Source organism: Dendropsophus ebraccatus, chromosome 1, assembly GCF_027789765.1.
Source record: "Dendropsophus ebraccatus isolate aDenEbr1 chromosome 1, aDenEbr1.pat, whole genome shotgun sequence".
NCBI classification, from domain to species: Eukaryota; Metazoa; Chordata; class Amphibia; order Anura; family Hylidae; genus Dendropsophus; species Dendropsophus ebraccatus.
The window spans coordinates 185,595,668-185,614,298 of NC_091454.1; the positions used below are offsets into that span (position 1 = coordinate 185,595,668).

Here is an 18,631-nt window from a genome sequence, read left to right on the forward strand (position 1 = left end):
GTTGGGCAATTTTGGTTGGGTTGGCTACTACATGGGGCATTATTGGCTGGCTACTATGTCGGGCAATTTTGGTTGGGTTGGCTACTACATGGGGCATTATTGGGGGGGGGGGTTGGTTATAACATGGGTTGGGGTTTAATCATATCATAGCAATTTATCATTTATTATAGTGCAAAGTGCTGGGAGATGCACACCACTGAGTGTGCCAGGACCGCCACATTCTCGCTTCAATTAATATCAAGGTTGGCCCGTGACTTTGTCCAATTTTTTAATTTTGGCCCACCGTGTATTTGAGTTTGATACCACTTTTCTAGGGAGTATGGGGATGTATACGTACATGGGGGACACCTGGCTGTGCCATGTCTGTTAATCCACATAGCTTTGACATTTAAGGGAATACAGTATATGTAATATGCAGCCTTCAAACTGTGTTACAGGTCACATCTAAACGCCCCCATACACAATATAGAAAAGCTACAATATTAAGGACAAGTTAAGGTATGAAAATTTTCTTGGCAGTGAAAGAGTTCACAACAAGACTTCTGAATTGCTAAAATGTACAACTCTATTGCAGCTATAAAATCTAATAATATATTTAAAAGAAAACAAAAGCCCAATAGTCAGCATAGTAGAAAGCCACATGTCATGGTAGGGTACCCAGATATCATACCTTGTCGTACAAAGGTCTGACTGGTATCCAGCAAGATTTCACAGCCCTCAACGATCATCCTTTCGATGGCCAGATTTTTACGGATGTTCTCGGTTTCACTGACCTCATCATGCATTATCCTTAGGAAGAGAAACATACACGTTGCTTTTATCTATCTGCTCTAACATCTGATCTCTGAGACTACACAGTAATTCTATAGTATCAATAGTATAGTATATAAGTGATCGACCTTACCTCGACAGCTCTTCCAGTTTGGATTTGGCATACTCCAGACTGTTACGCTCCACATGCTCATGAGGTGTATGAGCCAGCAACTCATGTAATGTGAGGATATAACGTGGGATCTGCAGAGAGGAAAACAATGCTGGAGACACGTCTATATGCAGCATTTTTAGGTCTATGGTTATCAATCAAAGCTTGGATTGACTATTAGTATGTAAGAAATCATGACTTCACATAAGAAAGCTAGCCTTTCCTTCTATTTATTTCATTTGGCCACCAGATGTCAGTCTTGGAAAAGCTCTGCCCTTTTTTATTTTTACTTTAGGATGGATGTGTGTTTTTGGAAAAATATTTTCAAATTATACAGATTTGTAAATTACTTTTATTTTAAAATGTCTTCCACTACTCATCAGCTGCTGTATGTCCTGCAGTAAGTAAATAGAGGCAGCAGAGCTGGAATGAAACAGATGGACTGTAAGAATAGAAGAATAGGTCAGTGGTCAGTGCTGACTTCAGAGGAGATAGCCTGGTGATGTAGCTGTAAATTAACTCTTTGTTGTCCTGTTTTGGTGCCTCATCTCCCTCCACCCCTCCCTTCTCCATAGAAAACCATGAAGACAGGGCTTTAAACTGCTTTTTCATGATAAAAATGCATTTTTTCACTAATAAACCCAATTACAAAGTTTCTTAAAATCGCCTGGACTATTGATTTCTGCAAAAAAAAAATTTATTTAAACGACACTATTCGTTCCTGTTTTCCATACTGGCACATAGAAAATGCCCAATCACCGGCTACAGAGACGACCTGCCAGTGAATGGCTAAGCGGGCATTTTCTATATGTCACATTTAAGAACCACAAGCGCTGACTGACCCAGCCAGAAAGGTACCGCTGGGGGATTGGTAGCAGGTGATGAAAAGGTTTCTTAACCTTTTTCCCACCCTGAGAAATTTAAAAATAGAAATATTTCTCCAGGGTACCTCTTTAAGTTCCAGACAACCCATTAAAACATAACTAATAAAATATAAGATAGGATAGAAAGTTTTTTTTTTACTGGCAGATACCTGGAACATTGGGTAAGTGAGAAAGGTTTCCAGAGTCCTCTCCTCACAGTCTGGTTTGGCCTCATATTGTTTCAGTAGTTTGTCAAAGTCTCGGTTCTGCTTGCAATGAGCCAGGATCTGGAGACTGTACTGATGGTTCCGCACAAACTCTTGGTAGATATTTAACATTGGCAAAAGAATGTCAAATAGATCCGCTAAAGAAAGAGACACAGAGAAAGAAAGAAAACCAGAGATTAAGAGAGGTAAGAAATCCACCAGATAACAGAATGAGAACCAGTATCATATCTCACCCAGCACCAGTGTGGGCCAGCTGGAGATCCTCGCCTTCAGACCCTGATAAAAGATCTGGTGCAAAAACATGATGGTTTCACTGCAAAAGGAAAAGGTAAAAGAACAGAAATGTCATCAATACGAAAAGCAGGCATCACACATCACAAATAAAATATATACATCACAGCACAGTATAAACGCTGTACATCAATGTCTACCTGTTGAGAAAGATACTGCTGACATCATCGTGCGTGATTGGAGGCTTCTTAGAGCTGGCCGCCATACGTAGAGGGCGCAGGAAGTTGTTGACCAGAATATGCAGTTGCTGCACATACTCTGCCTCGGCCTCCAGCATGCTGAACACCACCTGGTTCCTCTTACGCATGCTGTCTGCATGCGGAGATCTTGAGTAATCCTGGATTATGCTCTTCCACTTCCGCCGGCATAGCCAACCACGTAAGAAACTCTGCACCTGCAGACAGTACACATACATGGCATACTAGATAAGTATGGAAACTGGAAACTGCAGTTCAATGTTTTCAAATTTAAAATAATGAACTTGGGGAGGAGGAACCCTCTATCTGTGTATCATATAGGCAGCTCTGTATTCGCAAAGACTTCAGAAGAGAAGGATTTAGGGGTAGTGATTCCTGACAGCCTTAAAATGAGTCACCAGTGCAGCCAGGCGGTGGGGAAAGCAAATTGTATGCTGGGGTGTATGGCTAGAGGTATAACCAGTAGGAAGAAGGAGACTGTGATCCCGCTGTATAGAGCTCTAGTGAGATCACATCTGGTATACTGTGCCCAGTTCTGGAAGCCTCACCTACAAAATGATATAGATAAAATAGAACAGGTCCAAAGACGGGCTAAAAAAATGATGGAGGATGTGAACCATAATATATATCAAGAAAGAATTAAGGATCTAAATCTGGATAGTCTGGAGGAAAGAAGAGAAAGGGGGGATATGGTCAAAATCTTAAATAAATTAAAGGGCTAAATAAAATTCAGAAGGGAACTGTTTTAATGAGAAAAAAAAAACTGAACACAAGAACAAGGGGACACAATCTGAGATTAGTTGGGAGAGAGGCAAGAAACAGCACAAGGAATTATTACTGAAAGAGTAGTAGATGCTTGACACAAACTTCCAGCAGATGTAGTTGGTAAATCTACAATGAGAGAATGTAAACCTGCCTGGGATAAACATATATCTATCCTAAGATACTAAGAAAGGAATTACTAAGGGCCCATTTACGGACTCCGCTTGGAATCCCGCCTGCCTTAGTGTCTCAATGAAATGTGTTGCGCGCCTCTGCTCTCCACTCAAACAATTGACATGTTTCTGTGTAAAGAGTTCATGGCTGGAACAGTCCATGATCAATGAGGAGATGAGGGAGACATGGAATAGCTTACCTTCTTTATTTTCTTGATGTCAGTGTCCTCAGTTGATGCAGAGCTTGGAGTGGACTGAATCCGCTCATTGTCTTTAAGTAATGATGCAATCTGCAAGAGGTATTTAGGAAAAAATATTAAAAGAGTCAAATAATTTATAAATATAAGAACTATGTAACTTATCAAGCAGTATTTGTATAAGGTCTTTCCATTGATGAGAAAAGTCAACAACTTTATCTACAGTATTCTGAGATGGCCTGTCAGCTCTCCTGCCTGTATGAATAAATACTTGCACTATTCCTCTGTTATTCCTCCTGAAAATATATTACTAATCTGACAAGTGGGTGTTACTATTACCTTTGTCAAAATGTTTTGCCCCTACCCAGTATGACTACATTGAGGCTATGTTCACATTATGTATCAGACCGGCCGTTCAGTGACCCCGGCCTCAGCCCGGATCATCCTGGCCGGTACTTAAGAACCGGCCGGGTGATCTTTCCAGCTCTGATGCGGGCGCGCGCTGATGCGCCCGCATCAGAGCTTCCCATAGCCCACAGTGAAGCAAGCGGCCAGAGCCGCTCGCTTCACTGTGTGAACTGACAGGGCTTTCTGCGGCTGGAATTCACTGAATTCCGGCCGCAGAAAACTGACATGTCAGTTTTTTTCCGGCGCCGCACGGGATCCCGGCCAGAGCGCATACGGTGTGTGTACGCTCCGGACGAGATCCTATTCAAAATAAGGCTATGTTCCACCCCTGAAAACTACGGCCGTAGTTCTGCCGCGAGAACTATGGCCGTAGTTTTACGTAGTGTGAACATAGCCTAAATCTAAGAACAAGCTGTAGATGTATTTATAAATTTCAAGAAGGAAAACTACCTTTCAAGGTTCTTAAAGATGCTACAGAATTAAATAAAAGAATTTACTAAAACAATATAAAAAGATCTGAAACAGCTGAAAGCTCCCAAGCTAAAAAGGGATATTTCCCCCAAGAGCTAAAAAATAAAATGCTCTCAAGCCTAGCTGGTCTTAAAGGGGTACTCCGGTGAAAAAAAATTAACCTGCAATGAAAGGGTTAGGTAAAGTTATATAACATTGCAATATACTTACCTAATGGATTCCTGCAGCTTGGTCTTCTTTTTGGTCCCAGCTCCTCCCCACAGGAAGTTGAAAACCTGAGGTCCTCCTCTTGACTGTCGACCCCCGTTTTCCGCCGCCATTTTGTGACAATGCGTCACTAACCGACCTTCTCTCTCTCCTGCATATGCCTGTCATTCACGGTCAGTCCGTGTCTTCCTGCTTTCCTCTGATTGGTCTGCAGTTGCAGCCAATCAGAGCCCTCCCTGTGCACTTGCTCCAATCGGAGAAACTGTTCTGTGTATGCGCAGATCACACAGCGGCTGCTCATGCAGAGATAGCAGCTGGGAGCCTGGCATTGCCGCAGAGAGTTTCAGCTCAATGCTCCCAGTAAAACCCCCTCTCACATTACCCCTCTCACACGGCCCCCTCTCTTGATGTGATCCTCTCCATCCGGCATAGGGCAGAGTAACCATGTCAGCGTGTGGACCGTAGGGGACAATGAGAGAAGAGCAGGAAGAACTTTCTGCAGCTCCTCTCATTGTCCCCTATGGCCCACACGCTGACATGGTTACTCTGCCCTATGCCGGATGGAGAGGATCACATCAAGAGAGGGGGCCGTGTGAGAGGTGGCTTCTATGACCGCACTGTTCCCCAGTAAAGCCGCCTCTCACATGGCCCCCTGCTTGATGTGATCCTCTCCAGTCGACATGTGCAGCATAGGGCAGAGAGACAGTGTGCAGGAGACTCTCCTTTGATTGACTGCACTGCCCCCGGTAAGCAATCAGAGGAGAGTGTTCTGCACACTGTCTCTCTGCTCTATGCTGCACATGCCGACTGGAGAAGATCACATCAAGCAGGGGGCCATGTGAGAGGCGGCTTCTATGATCGCACTGTCCCCTGGAAAAGCCCCCATCATCAAAGGGCCCCCTGTAGCAGTAGCTTGAACCATATAAAAGTAAACCTGGCTGAAGCTGCCGAGGTTTACTATACCCAGCACTGAGCAGTATCACTGTGTGCTGGCAGTGCCACTTTAAATGGCCTTCTTAAGAAGCTGCGGACCCACCTCCTTCCCCCTGAGTGTGTGTGTGAGGAAGTTATTAGAGCAGCAGTCGGGACTACAAGGAGGAGGGAGGGACAATACTGTGCAAACCCTGAGCACACACTGAGACAGCCAGCCCTTTGCTCTCCACATCGGCCTGCTGAGGTAACCCTTTAAAGACTGCCCCTAGCTGGATATCACAAGGAGTAAGTACAGTACTGTATGTGTACAATGTGCAGTGGTATGTGTGGTGTGTAATGTATGTGTGATGTTATCTGTACTGTTCTATGTATGTGTGGTGTGTAATGTATGTGTGATGTTATCTGTACTGTTCTATGTATGTGTGGTGTGTAATGTATGTGTGATGTTATCTATCTGTATTGTTCTATGTATGTGTGGTGTGTAATGTATGTGTGATGTTATCTGTCTGTATTGTTCTATGTATGTGTGGTGTGTAATGTATGTGTGATGTTATCTGTACTGTTCTATGTATGTATGGTGTGTAATGTATGTGTGATATCTGTACTGTTCTATGTATGTGTGGTGTGTAGTGTATGTGTGATATCTGTACTTTTCGATGTATGTGTGGTGTGTAATGTATGTGTGATATCTGTACTGTTCTATGTATGTGTGGTGTGTAATGTATGTGTGATATCTGTACTGTTCTATGTATGTGTGGTGTGTAATGTATGTGTGATGTTATCTGTACTGTTCTATGTATGTGTGGTGTGTAATGTATGTGTGATGTTATCTATCTGTATTGTTCTATGTATGTGTGGTGTGTAATGTATGTGTGATGTTATCTGTCTGTATTGTTCTATGTATGTGTGGTGTGTAATGTATGTGTGATATCTGTACTGTTCTATGTATGTATGGTGTGTAATGTATGTGTGATGTTATCTGTCTGTATTGTTCTATGTGTGATGTATAATGTATGTGTGTTATCTGTACTGTTCTATGTATGTGTGGTGTGTAATGTATGTGTGATGTTATCTGTCTGTATTGTTCTATGTGTGATGTATAATGTATGTGTGTTATCTGTACTGTTCTATGTATGTGTGGTGTGTAATGTATGTGTGATGTTATCTATCTGTATTGTTCTATGTATGTGTGGTGTGTAATGTATGTGTGATGTTATCTATCTGTATTGTTCTATGTATGTATGGTGTGTAATGTATGTGTGATGTTATCTGTCTGTATTGTTCTATGTGTGATGTATAATGTATGTGTGTTATCTGTACTGTTCTATGTATGTGTGGTGTGTAATGTATGTGTGATGTTATCTGTCTGTATTGTTCTATGTGTGATGTATAATGTATGTGTGTTATCTGTACTGTTCTATGTATGTGTGGTGTGTAATGTATGTGTGATGTTATCTGTCTGTATTGTTCTATGTGTGATGTATAATGTATGTGTGTTATCTGTACTGTTCTATGTATGTGTGGTGTGTAATGTATGTGTGATGTTATCTGTCTGTATTGTTCTATGTGTGATGTGTAATGTATGTGTGATGTTATCTGTTTGTATTGTTCTATGTATGTGTATTGTATTGTTCAATGTATGTGATTTACTTACTGTGTACTGTATATTATATTGTGTTTATATATACTGTATGTAAGAGCATATCTGTCTAGCTGACTGACAATTTATCTCTTTCTATTTTTCTATCTATCTGATTATCTATTTATCTATCTGTATTGCACATACTCAGCAACATTCCAAATTCAGTGAAGTAAATGAGTGAATTTTTTCCATCCAAACGTCGCATTGTATGGCGCACTTAACTATTGTTTGTTGTTTGCAAGTTCAATGGAATAAATTTACACTTTTACTTAATTGAATTTGGAATGCTGCGGACTATCTGCAATATAGATATCCCAAACCTGTGGCTGTGATGTGTGCTGGCACCAACCTACGAACTGGGAGCCGTGCTGCTTTACTATCTATTGTATTTATCTATCTGGCTATTTATCCATGTATACAGTACGATTGGAACCCCACAGTGTCCCAATCAGACAGTGACAGGCGCACAGTTGCAAGGGTTACTGGCGGGCTGCTGCACGATCACATAAGGCAGCCGGTCCCTACGTGCTATGAAGTGAGTTCTGCTTCTGAGCTCACTTCATAGCGCTGCTGGACCCACTGACGTTTTAAAAAATATATATATATATATGTTCATATTATTGTGATTTTTCGCAATGTTTCAACATGGAATATCAGTGGGTTATTTATTCGCATGCTGTGATGGTTGTCTCCCATACTGTATACATATGCATAGCTAGAAGCCCCATCTTAATTAATATTGTGGCAATGGTACAACATGGGAGTTGTAGTTCTGCAACATAGACTACTCAAGGTTGCAGAACTGCAACTACCAGTCAAGCAACCAGGAAAACTACTACTCCCATTAAGTATTGTCCCCACAACATGATCATAGGAGTTGTAGTTCTGCAACTTGAATTTCTCCTGGTTGCATAAATACAAGACCCATGCTAATGTGACGATGGTAACAAATGGGAGTTGTAGTTTTTCAAGTTAGAGAGGTCCAGGTTGCAGAACTAAAACTCCCATCTGGTACCATCATCACACAATGAGGATGGGACTTTTAGTCATGCAACCAGTAGAAATCCAAGTTGGAATACTACAACTCCCCACAAAATTGTAATGGGAGTTGTAGTTCTACAATTAGGAGCACTCCTAGTAGCATAAATACAACTTCAGGCTATGTTCCCGCCTAGTAAGAGACCGGCTGTTCCGTGACCCGGCTGGGTCACGGAACAGCCAGTCTCTGCAAAGATTATCCCGGCTGGTACTAAAGTACCGTCCGGATGATCTTTCCTGCCAGTGAATTCTGACGTGGGCGCATTCGTGTGTGCCCGCATCAGAATTCCCACTGCACATAGTGTGCACTGACATGGTTTCCTGCGGCCGCTATTCAATGAATAGTGGCTGCAGAAAACTAACATGTCAGTTGTTTGCGGCGCCGCTAGAGAACCCGGCCGGAGTGTATACTATGTGTATACGCTCCGGCCAGGATTTCATAGAGGCAAGGTAACGCATATTTTTGTATTGATACGGAAATATACGTTGTGTGAACATTGCCTCAATCATGTTATGTCACCAGGGCATACTGGGAGTTGTAAGAGTGCAACTGCTAAGGAACCACAGTAGATGGAGAGTTACAGAGAGGGTAAGAGGGAAGCCTGTAGTGAAATCCCCATCCCCATACATTGCAGAGCCGCGGGGAAGCTGGAATGCAAGTTTGGGGCGACACTGCTCATTGTCTTTCCCGGGGGGAATCCTGGAGTATTCCCCAGTATTACTGCATTCGGGGAGGAGTAGGGGAGGGGTTCTGAGGGGGAACGGGGCCACCACTGTTTTTTCACACTGTATAGGGGAGGGGACCGAACCAGATGGGCATGGGGCAGCTGCAGGTGTATAAGCGCTGCAAGGGGTATTTTATAAAAAAAATAAATAATTAATTAAAAAAGGGCAAATTAAAGAGGTTGGTCACTTTATAGTAAAATTGCTCAGTGTACAGTATTAGTCAGTGTACTCACTGTATATACTGATAGCAGCTCCCTGTGTACCTCATAGAGCTAATATCAGACTCTCCTCCTCCAGGCTGTGCTGTCCTGCTCTGTGGTGAGCCTGTCCATAAGATGGATGACATGGAAGAGTATGTGACCAGGCCCCACCCCCAGTGTCTACCACTGAGCCTGTATATGTCTATGGAGGACACAGTGGACAGGGCATGATCACATGCCCCTCCATGTCGGCCATTTTATGGACAGAAACAAAACAGAGCATGGCAGCCCAGCCTGGAGGAGGGGAGTCTGATTTTAGCTCTATGAGGTACACAGGGAGTTGCTGTCTGTATATACAGTGAGTACACTTACTAATACTTTGTACTGACCTATTTTACTATAAAGTGGCCAGCCTCTTTAGGGTAGCTTCACACGTACCGACTTGCAGCGTTAATAACGCTCCCAGTCGGCTAGGTCCTGGCAGATCACTTTCATTACATACACACAGCGGTCTGAACGACCGCTGCGTGTATGTAATTCTGCTGGCCGCTTAGCCCCTTCAGCTGCTCCCGGCGCCTGCTCTGTATACATTACCTGTCCTCGCTGCACGGGGTCCCGGCGTACTGCTCTCCTGCCCGGCCAATCAGTGTGTTGCCCTGCCGCAACCACTGATTGGCCGGGCAGGAGAGCAGTACCCCGGGACCCCGTGCAGCGAGGACAGGTAATGCATGCAGAGCGGCGCCGGGCGCAGCTGAAGGGGTTAAGCGGCTGGCAGAATTACATACACGCAGCGGTCGTTCAGACCGCTGTGTGTATGTAATGAAAGTGATCTGCCAGGACCTAGCCGACTGGGAGCGTTATTAACGCTGCGAGTCGGTACGTGTGAAGCTACCCTTAACCCTTTGAGGACCAGGCCCAAAATGACCCAGTGGACCGCGCAAATTTTGATCTTAGTGTTTTCGTTTTTCCCTCCTCCCCTTCTAAGTGCTTATTTGTTACAGGAATAGTTGTACTTTGTAATGACGTCTTTCATTTTACCATAACATGTATGATGGAATTCCAAATACAGTAAAACCTTGGTTTCCGAACACCTCGGAGTTCGAACAATTCGGTTTTCGAACTAAATTTCCCCCTGAAGTTTTGCTCGGTATCCGAACTTTGCTCGGTATCCGAACAAAACCAGGGGGATAACTGTCAGCTGAACTGATGTTCAGCTGACAGTTAGAGGTGTTCGGAACACTGAGAGGCAGGAGCGGGCGGCTATTTAAACTTGCCGCCGTGCTCCTGCTCCAATCAGCTGCGGGGGACACCCTGTAAAGAAGTGGGGAATCCCATCATAATGATGGGATTCCCCACTTCTTTACAGGGTGTCCCCGGCAGCTGAGAGGAGCAGGAGCACGGCGGCAAGTTTAAATAGCCGCCCGCTCCTGCCTCTTACTGCGGGGACAGGCTGTAAAGAAGCCGGCTCCCAGCACTGTCCTCCTGTCTCTCCCCACCAGCCCGTCCGCCCCCTCGCCGGCCCGGAGCGCTGTACACCCCTGGGGCAGAGGGGCTGGTGGGAAGAGACAGGAGGACAGCGCTGGGAGACGGCTTCTTTACAGCCTGTCCCCGCAGTGAGAGGCAGGAGCGGGCGGCTATTTAAACTTGCCGCCGTGCTCCTGCTCCTCTCAGCTGCCGGGGACACCGTGTAAAGAAGTGGGGAATCCCATCATTATGATGGGATTCCCCACTTCTTTACAGGGTGTCCCCCGCAGCTGATTGGAGCAGGAGCACGGCGGCAAGTTTAAATAGCCGCCCGCTCCTGCCTCTCACTGTTGCGGGGGATGTGGAGTGTTTTTGCACTCTGTGGGCCGGGTGCTCTGCACCTGACCCACGGAGTGTAAAAACCAATTAATCACATTTACATTGTTCCCTATGGGAACTTACAGCTCGGTTTTCGAACTGCTCGGTTATGGAACAGCCTTCCAGAACCAATTATGTTTGAAAACCGAGGTACCACTGTATATTATTTATGAAGATATAAATAGGTGAAATTTGTAAAAAAGAATGCAATATGGTAACGTTTGGGGGGTTCCTGTGTCTACGTAATGCACTATATGGTAACAGCGACATCATATTATTACTCTATAGGTCTGAACACAACCATATGCAGGTTACACAGATTCTCTAATGTTATATATGTATTTTTTTTATGAAATCCTTTTTTTTGGCAATTAAATATTAATAAAATGGGCCTATTGTGACGCTTATAACGGTTTTATTTTTTCACCTACGGGGCTTTATGGGGTGTAATTTTTTCCGCCATGATCTCTAGTTTTTATTAATACCATATTTGTGAAGATCGGACGTTTTGATCACTTTTTATTATTTTTTTTAATATATAATGTAACATAAAATCGGTAATCTGCGCACTTTTTCCCCTCTTTCCGTGTACGCCGTTTACCGATCACAATGACGCTTGTTATATTTTAATAGATCGGACAATTATGCACGCTACGGTATATTATATGTTTATCTATTTATTTATTTTTATATGTTTTATTTATATAATGGGAAAGGGGGGTGATTTCAACTTTTATTGGGGGAGGGGTTTTGGGGTAGTGTGTTAGTGTTTTGAACTTTTTTTTTTTTTTTTTTACAAATTTGAAGTCCCTTTGGGGGACTTCTACATACACTACTTTGATTTGTACACTGATCATTGCTATGCCATAGGCATAGCATTGATCAGTGTTATCGGCGCTCTGCTCATTGAGCCTGCCTGTGCAGGCTCAGTGCAGCAGATCGCCGATCGGACCGCACAGAGGCAGGTGAGAGACCTCCGGCAGTCCGTTTCAACGATCGGGACCCCCGCAGTCACACTGCGGGGGTCCCGATCGGTAAGTGACAGGGGACTCCCCCTGTCACTTACACTTAAACAGCGTTTAAGGGGTTAATGACACGCGGCAGCGCGATCGCTGCAGCGTGTCATTACCGGTGAGGTCCCGACTGCTGATTGCAGCCGGCCCCCACCTGCTATGAAGCGCGCTCCGCTCCGGAGTGCGCTTCATAGCGGGAGAAACACCCAGGACGTAGAGTTATGTCATGGGTCGTCTGGGGACAGACTTCCATGACGTAACCCTACGTCCAGGGTCGTCTAGGGGTTAAAGGGGTTATCCAGCGCTACAAAAACATGGCCACTTTCCCCCTACTGTTGTCTCCAGTTTGGGTGGGGTTTTGAAACTCAGTTCCATTGAAGTAAATGGAGCTTAATTGCAAAGCACACCTGAACTGGAGACAAGAGAGGGGGAAAAGTGGCCATGTTTTTGTAGCGCTGGATAACTCCTTTAATGACACTTACTACAGATATAAAATGTTTTATTCATTTTGGTATGATCACCGGAGTACATGCAAAAATAAATCAATAAATTTATCTTGAGATCTTGTAAATTCTGCAGATTTTTTAAACACTAGACAAGAGTAGGTAGATAGATAGATAGATAGATAGATAGATAGATAGATAGATAGATAGATACGTAGATACAGGGCTCCAGATGGCGACCAAAATGGTCGCCAATGCGACTGACTTTTTGCAAATGGCGCCCAGATTTATTAATCTGGGCGCCATTTGCGACTGGCCCCGGCGGCGGCGCGCTGTCTCTTTAAGATGCGCGGCTGATGCGCTGATGCGCGGCTGCCGGGGGTGTCCCGTCCTATCCCCGGCAGCGCGGCGCATCAGTGAGCTGCCTGGGGCCCTGACTTCCGGCACAGGAAGCGCGCGTCAGAGACGCTTCCTGTGTCAGAAGTCACAGCCCCGGCGTACAGAGAGCTCACTGACGCGCCGCGCTGCCGGGGATAGGACGGGACACCCCCGGCAGCCGCGCATCAGCCGGGGACAGCGCCTGAAGAACAAGAGGATCGCCGGGGGAGCGGGTTGTCAGGTGAGTTTGTGTGTTTGTTTTTTTTTAAATATTGCTTAGCATAGAGGAAAGGGGGGGGCATCTATAATGGGGGGAAGAGAAGGGGGGGCATCTATAATGGGGGGAGAAGAGGGGCCATCTTCAAGGGGGGGAGAGGGGGCCATCTATAAGGGGGGGAGAAGAGGGGGCATCTATAATGGGGGGGGAGAGGGGGCATCTATAAGGTGAGGGGGTATCTATAAGGGGGGGAGAAGAGGGGGTATCTATAATGGGGGGAGAAGAGGGGGCATCTATAATGGGGGGAGAAGAGGGGGCATCTATAATGGGGGGGAGGAGGGGGCATCTATAAGGTGAGGGGGAATCTATAAGGGGGGGAGAAGAGGGGGCATCTATAAGGGGGGGAGAAGAGGGGGTATCTATAAGGGGGGGAGAAGAGGGGGTATCTATAATGGGGGGGAGAAGAGGGGGTATCTATAATGGGGGGAGAGGGGGCCATCTATAAGGGGAGGGGGTATCTATAAGGGGGGGAGAAGAGGGGGCATCTATAATGGGGGGAGGAGGGGGCATCTATAATGGGGGGGAGAAGAGGGGGTATCTATAATGGGGGGGAGGAGGGGGTCATCTATAAGGGGAGGGGGCCATCTATAAGTGTAGGGCAAACTGGCTGCAGACACTGGGAGATAGATATATGCACAATTATTATTATCAGGGCCCCTCAGGTGTCTGTATTGTAGGGGGTCACTTGCATTAGTCACTAGGTGAGATATATCTATCTATATACACATCTTGTGGGGGGTCACTATGGCTGCAGTCAGAAGTCTAGCTCAGTATGTATAGACTGTTGCAAGCTTTTAAAGGGAACCTGTCACCCCCCGTGACGGGGTGACAGGCTCCCAACCCCCCGTTAGAGCCCCCTATACTCACCTCATCGCGCCGGGTCCCGCTTCTGAAGGTGGTCAGGTCACGGAGATCTCAGCCGCTGCAGCCCGGTGCGCACACTGAGAGATGAGTCCAACGCTCATAGAGAATGACGGAGCGCTGGACTCTCCCGTCATTCTCTATGAGCGTTGGACTCATCTCTCAGCGCACGCCGGGCTGCAGCGGCCGAGATCTCCGTGACCCGACCATCTTCAGAAGCGGGACCCGGCGCGATGAGGTGAGTATAGGGGGTTCTAACGGGGGGTTGGGAGCCTGTCACCCCGGCACGGGGGTCGACAGGTTCCCTTTAAGTTCAAGTTCAGAAGAGTAAGCCTCATTAAAAGGCTAGCCAAGTGAAGCTGAAGTACTGAGTCAGACTGGATATGGTTGTCAAGTTGCAAGTTTCCATGTTGAACGTTTTCAAACTAAGAAAAGAAAGAATCTAAAGGAGGAGGAGGCTGCCGTGGCCTCTGCACACAGTAAGTCCCATTTAACATAACATTAATTTTACATGGTTTAAAATGTTGGCGACCAAATATTCTATTTGGCGCCTAAATTTTTCAGGTTAGGAGCCAATGGCTCCTAGGTAAATTTTTTAGTCTGGAGCCCTGAGATAGAATCCCAGCATCTCGGCGGCTCTGTAGGTGTGGGAAATTTCACTACATGCTTCCCCGTCAGCCCCTTTGTGACTCTCCATCTAGTGTGGCTCCTCAGATTGTGGAGCCATGGTGACATTACATGATGGGTGTGGCTGAACTGCAACTGATCTAAAGGTGGCTGAACTGCAACTCCCATCTTGTAATGTCACCACAAGGTGAGGCTGGGGCTTTTAGTTATGCAACCAGGAGAGATCAAAGTTGGAAAACTACAATTCCCATATAGAGTATTGTCCCTACATCAGGATAATGGGAGTTGAAGTTTTGCAACTTGGATTTCTCCTGGCTGCATCACTACAATTCCTATCCTCATATTGTGGTGACGGTGCCAGATGGGAGTTGTAGTTCTTTAACCGTGAGCACTGCAAGTTGAATAACTACTAGACCCATCATCGTGTTGTGGTAACAGTACAATATGGGAGTTGTAGTTGAGCAACTTGGAGCTCTCCTGGTTGCATAACTACAAGCTCCATCCTCATGGTGTGGTGATTGTACATAATGGTAGCTGGAGTTATGCAACCAGGAAAACTACAGGTGGCAGAACTTTAACTCCCATCTTGTAGTGCCATCATAACATAAGGATGGGAGTTGTAGTTGTGCATACCTGGTTGCATACCTACAAGCCCCATCGACATGTTTTGGTGATGGTACATGATGGTAGCTGTAGTTATGCAACCAGAAGAGTTCCAGGTGGCAGAACTTCAACTCCCATCTTGTAGTGTCATCACAACATGAGGATGGGAGTTGAAGTTGTGCAACTTGGAGCTCTCCTGGTTTCATACCTACAAGTCCCATCCTCATCTTGTACTTCTGCCACCTGAAGCTCTTCTAGTTGCATAACTACTACCCATCATGTAATGTCACCAGGTCATACTGGGATTTGTAGCTATTCAACATCTACAGGAGCCACAACAAATGGAGAGTCACAGAGGGGGTGACAACGAAGCCAATAGTGAAATACCCCTCCCCTATTACAGAGTCTCCAAGATGCACGGGGGAGGGGGGGGGGGGGGCTGAGGATTCGCGGGGGTGGGAAGGTTGCTGAGGTAGAACGATAGTGGAGGTGAGCGCAACAATTCCTGCATAGTAAAACTACAGATATGTATTTACAACATGACCAAGTCAGCAGGGTTTTTCCTGTGAGGACAATCTTTAGGGTACAAACACACACGGCATATACGCTGCGTATTTACTGCTGCGATACGCAGCAGATTAGATGTAAATAACTGAACACAGCATCAAATCTGCTGCGTATCTGCTGTGTGTGTTTGTACCCTTACACACAAAGTATGTTGCTTAGCAACAGGATTGGCAGTTGGTTATCAGGTAGGGCAGTGAGGAGAAACACACGGGACCATAGAGAGGCCAGGGAACTCCTAGAGCGCCTTGACAGCGAGAGGGGAATATAGAGAGTCAGACTGGAGCGCATGCCCTGGAGATGTTGATGAAACAGGAAGCAGATACGTTTTTGATTGAATCAATGTAGGTGCATGGGGACTACAAAGGGGAGTTAAAAAAAAAAATAACACAACAAGACAATGTAATGACACACCCTAAACATGTATGAATAAATTAGTTTTTTTTCCATGATCACCGGAGTACTCCTTTAAGGCCCTATTACATGAAGCGATTATTGGCCATATTTGGCCAATATCGACCGTTATGGCCGGTAATTGCTTTGTGCAATAGAAGACAACGATCAGCCGACATGCACGTTGTCGACTGTTTTTTTTTCCAACAGGCTGAAAGGGCGACAATCAGCCTAACAATGAATTTGTTGCCGTAGCTCTGTGCTATAGGAGAGGCGGCAGCAGAGGGCCACTATCGCCTATGGGCTCCCCAGACGGTCTGCACGTGTAATAGTGCCGGCAGCGAGCAGGCAACGAGGAGCAAACGAGCGCTAAACTAACAGGTCAGCAATCCCTTGCTCCAGCTGATCGCCCTATTTAATAGGGGCTTTACTCACCAAGTCCCCCTTGAGCCATCTTCTATCTTTCTAGCTGCCGCAGTTCCTGAGTTACACGTTTTTCTAAAAGCCCACCTATATCCAAGATGGCACCAGCCAGGAAACTACATTTCCCATCTTGCAGTGCCTCTTCCTAATAGGTCTGTTTGCATACCTGCCCCCCCCCCAGGTGAGAAATGAAAGCCGAGCTGTGATTGGTTGCGGTGAGAGACAAAAAGAATGTTACTACAAGACAGCGTAATAACTCTGTCCCTTGAAGAATTTTTCACAGTTATTGAAACCTTTTGGTGACTGGCTTCTACTTATAACGTCTGTTACATGGGTTTTCTTTTTCTGTCATTTGTAGATGTTCTAGAGAAGTCTACAGAATGCCTGATAACCCAATAAGATTCCTGCTTTCATGCTCCACTGCACAAGGTTTGATATAATGCCTTTTTATTTCAATTGCAGCATGGCTCCAGATGTTGTTTTTTTTTTTTTTAAAAGCAGTTTGTGTCCCATTGTTTTTTCCCCTTCTTTAAAAAACACATGAAGTCTCTGAACTGCATGATTTGTAATGCAATGTAAAAATGCAACAAATAAAACGGGTAGGGGAGACTTTAAAATAATTTATCATGCAGATTTTCTTTGAGCCAAATATTAAAAGATTCTTTATTCTACTGCGTTACTATTCTCTATCTTTGCTTTATGGCAAGCCTCATGGACATATGCACAATAGACTGAAGGGAGAGTTTTCTAGGCATGCTCTGTGACCTGTGCAGAGTTCAGTGTGCAGGGTAGGGTGAGATTAAGCACTGACAACCATGTAATGTACATGGCCTGATCTTGTCTTATTTATACACTGGTGACATCTATTATTGTAATCCTGTCTGTGAGGATAAGGAGCACACTGCTGCAAAACGATCTGTACAGAACAGAAAGTGTCAGCTTAGTTTAGGTTAAGTTGCCAGACTGAAAGCTCCGGCTTGCTTACGGGGTTCCCGGCTGGACGTCCTGGTCAGCCAATCAATGCGCTGCCCCGCCGGGAGCACCAGATACAGTATGCAGAGCAGTATACAGAGCAGCAGGTACAGTATGCTACGGCCGGCGGGGGTTAACAGGGCTGTCAGTTTCATACTCGAGGCAGAATGTCTTCATTGTCATAGAAACTACAGGCCAGGGATCCGCAGTGGATCTCGCTGCAAATTCGCTGCGAGATATCACCTGCGAATCCACCCTGTGTGTTTGTACCCTAAGTGGGCATCTCTTCGGTACCTACCTCTTTGCTGTGGGATCCAGTGTTTTTTAGAAAAAAATAAATTTTATTTTGCACAGTGCCAGCCAGCGCTTTGTCTTCAGGCCGCCCGCCTCCTCCAGAATGATTGACAGACGAAGTTGCCAGTGCAAAAAAGATCATTTTTTTCCAAAAATGCTGAATCACACAGCAGTGAGTATAGTACCGTCAGGATGTCCGTTAAATAGGTAACTGCTAAGTGGCAGCATAGATATATGCATATCCGTGCTGTCAGTTTCCCTTTAACACAAAAACCTGATATAACAACAGGTCATTTTCTGGTATCACATTCCCTTTAAGAAAACGTATCTGCTGGAAGTGATCAACAGATGTCAGGATTTGTCTGATAACAGTCGTAGCTGCTCCGTATCCAAGAGGTTAATGATCAGCAATTGCTTATGAAAAGCACCAAATCTTACAGTCATAAATATTCACATTTTCAGCTTTTAATATCAAATAATTCTCATTAACACATCAAAGTGTCAGCAGCTGTGACACAGACATCACATCCCAATGACACCATGTCCTCCTCCTATTTATCTCAACACAAAGGGAGCACTACATGAAAAGTGCACGGCGCTCTGCGCATTAACACAGCAAACAATGGAGTCTTAACCGCACATCGACCGTGCACACGAAGACTGGGCAAACTGCACATGTCCAGG

The 18,631-nt window shown here is 45.3% G+C and overlaps 1 protein-coding gene across 1 annotated transcript in view; it reads right to left on the reverse strand.

Annotated features, from left to right (window-relative positions):
• The window catches only part of RASGRF1 (Ras protein specific guanine nucleotide releasing factor 1), a 56,638-nt gene that overhangs the window by 21,573 nt on the left and 16,434 nt on the right, over positions 1 to 18,631 (reverse strand). Inside the window, exons 4-9 of the mRNA XM_069986731.1 lie at positions 3,636 to 3,725; positions 2,444 to 2,697; positions 2,246 to 2,325; positions 1,956 to 2,149; positions 905 to 1,014; positions 671 to 789 (exon numbers count right to left, since the gene is read on the reverse strand). Of these exons, the coding sequence (XP_069842832.1) occupies positions 671 to 789; positions 905 to 1,014; positions 1,956 to 2,149; positions 2,246 to 2,325; positions 2,444 to 2,697; positions 3,636 to 3,725 (847 nt within the window). The remainder of the gene's footprint in view (positions 1 to 670; positions 790 to 904; positions 1,015 to 1,955; positions 2,150 to 2,245; positions 2,326 to 2,443; positions 2,698 to 3,635; positions 3,726 to 18,631) is intronic.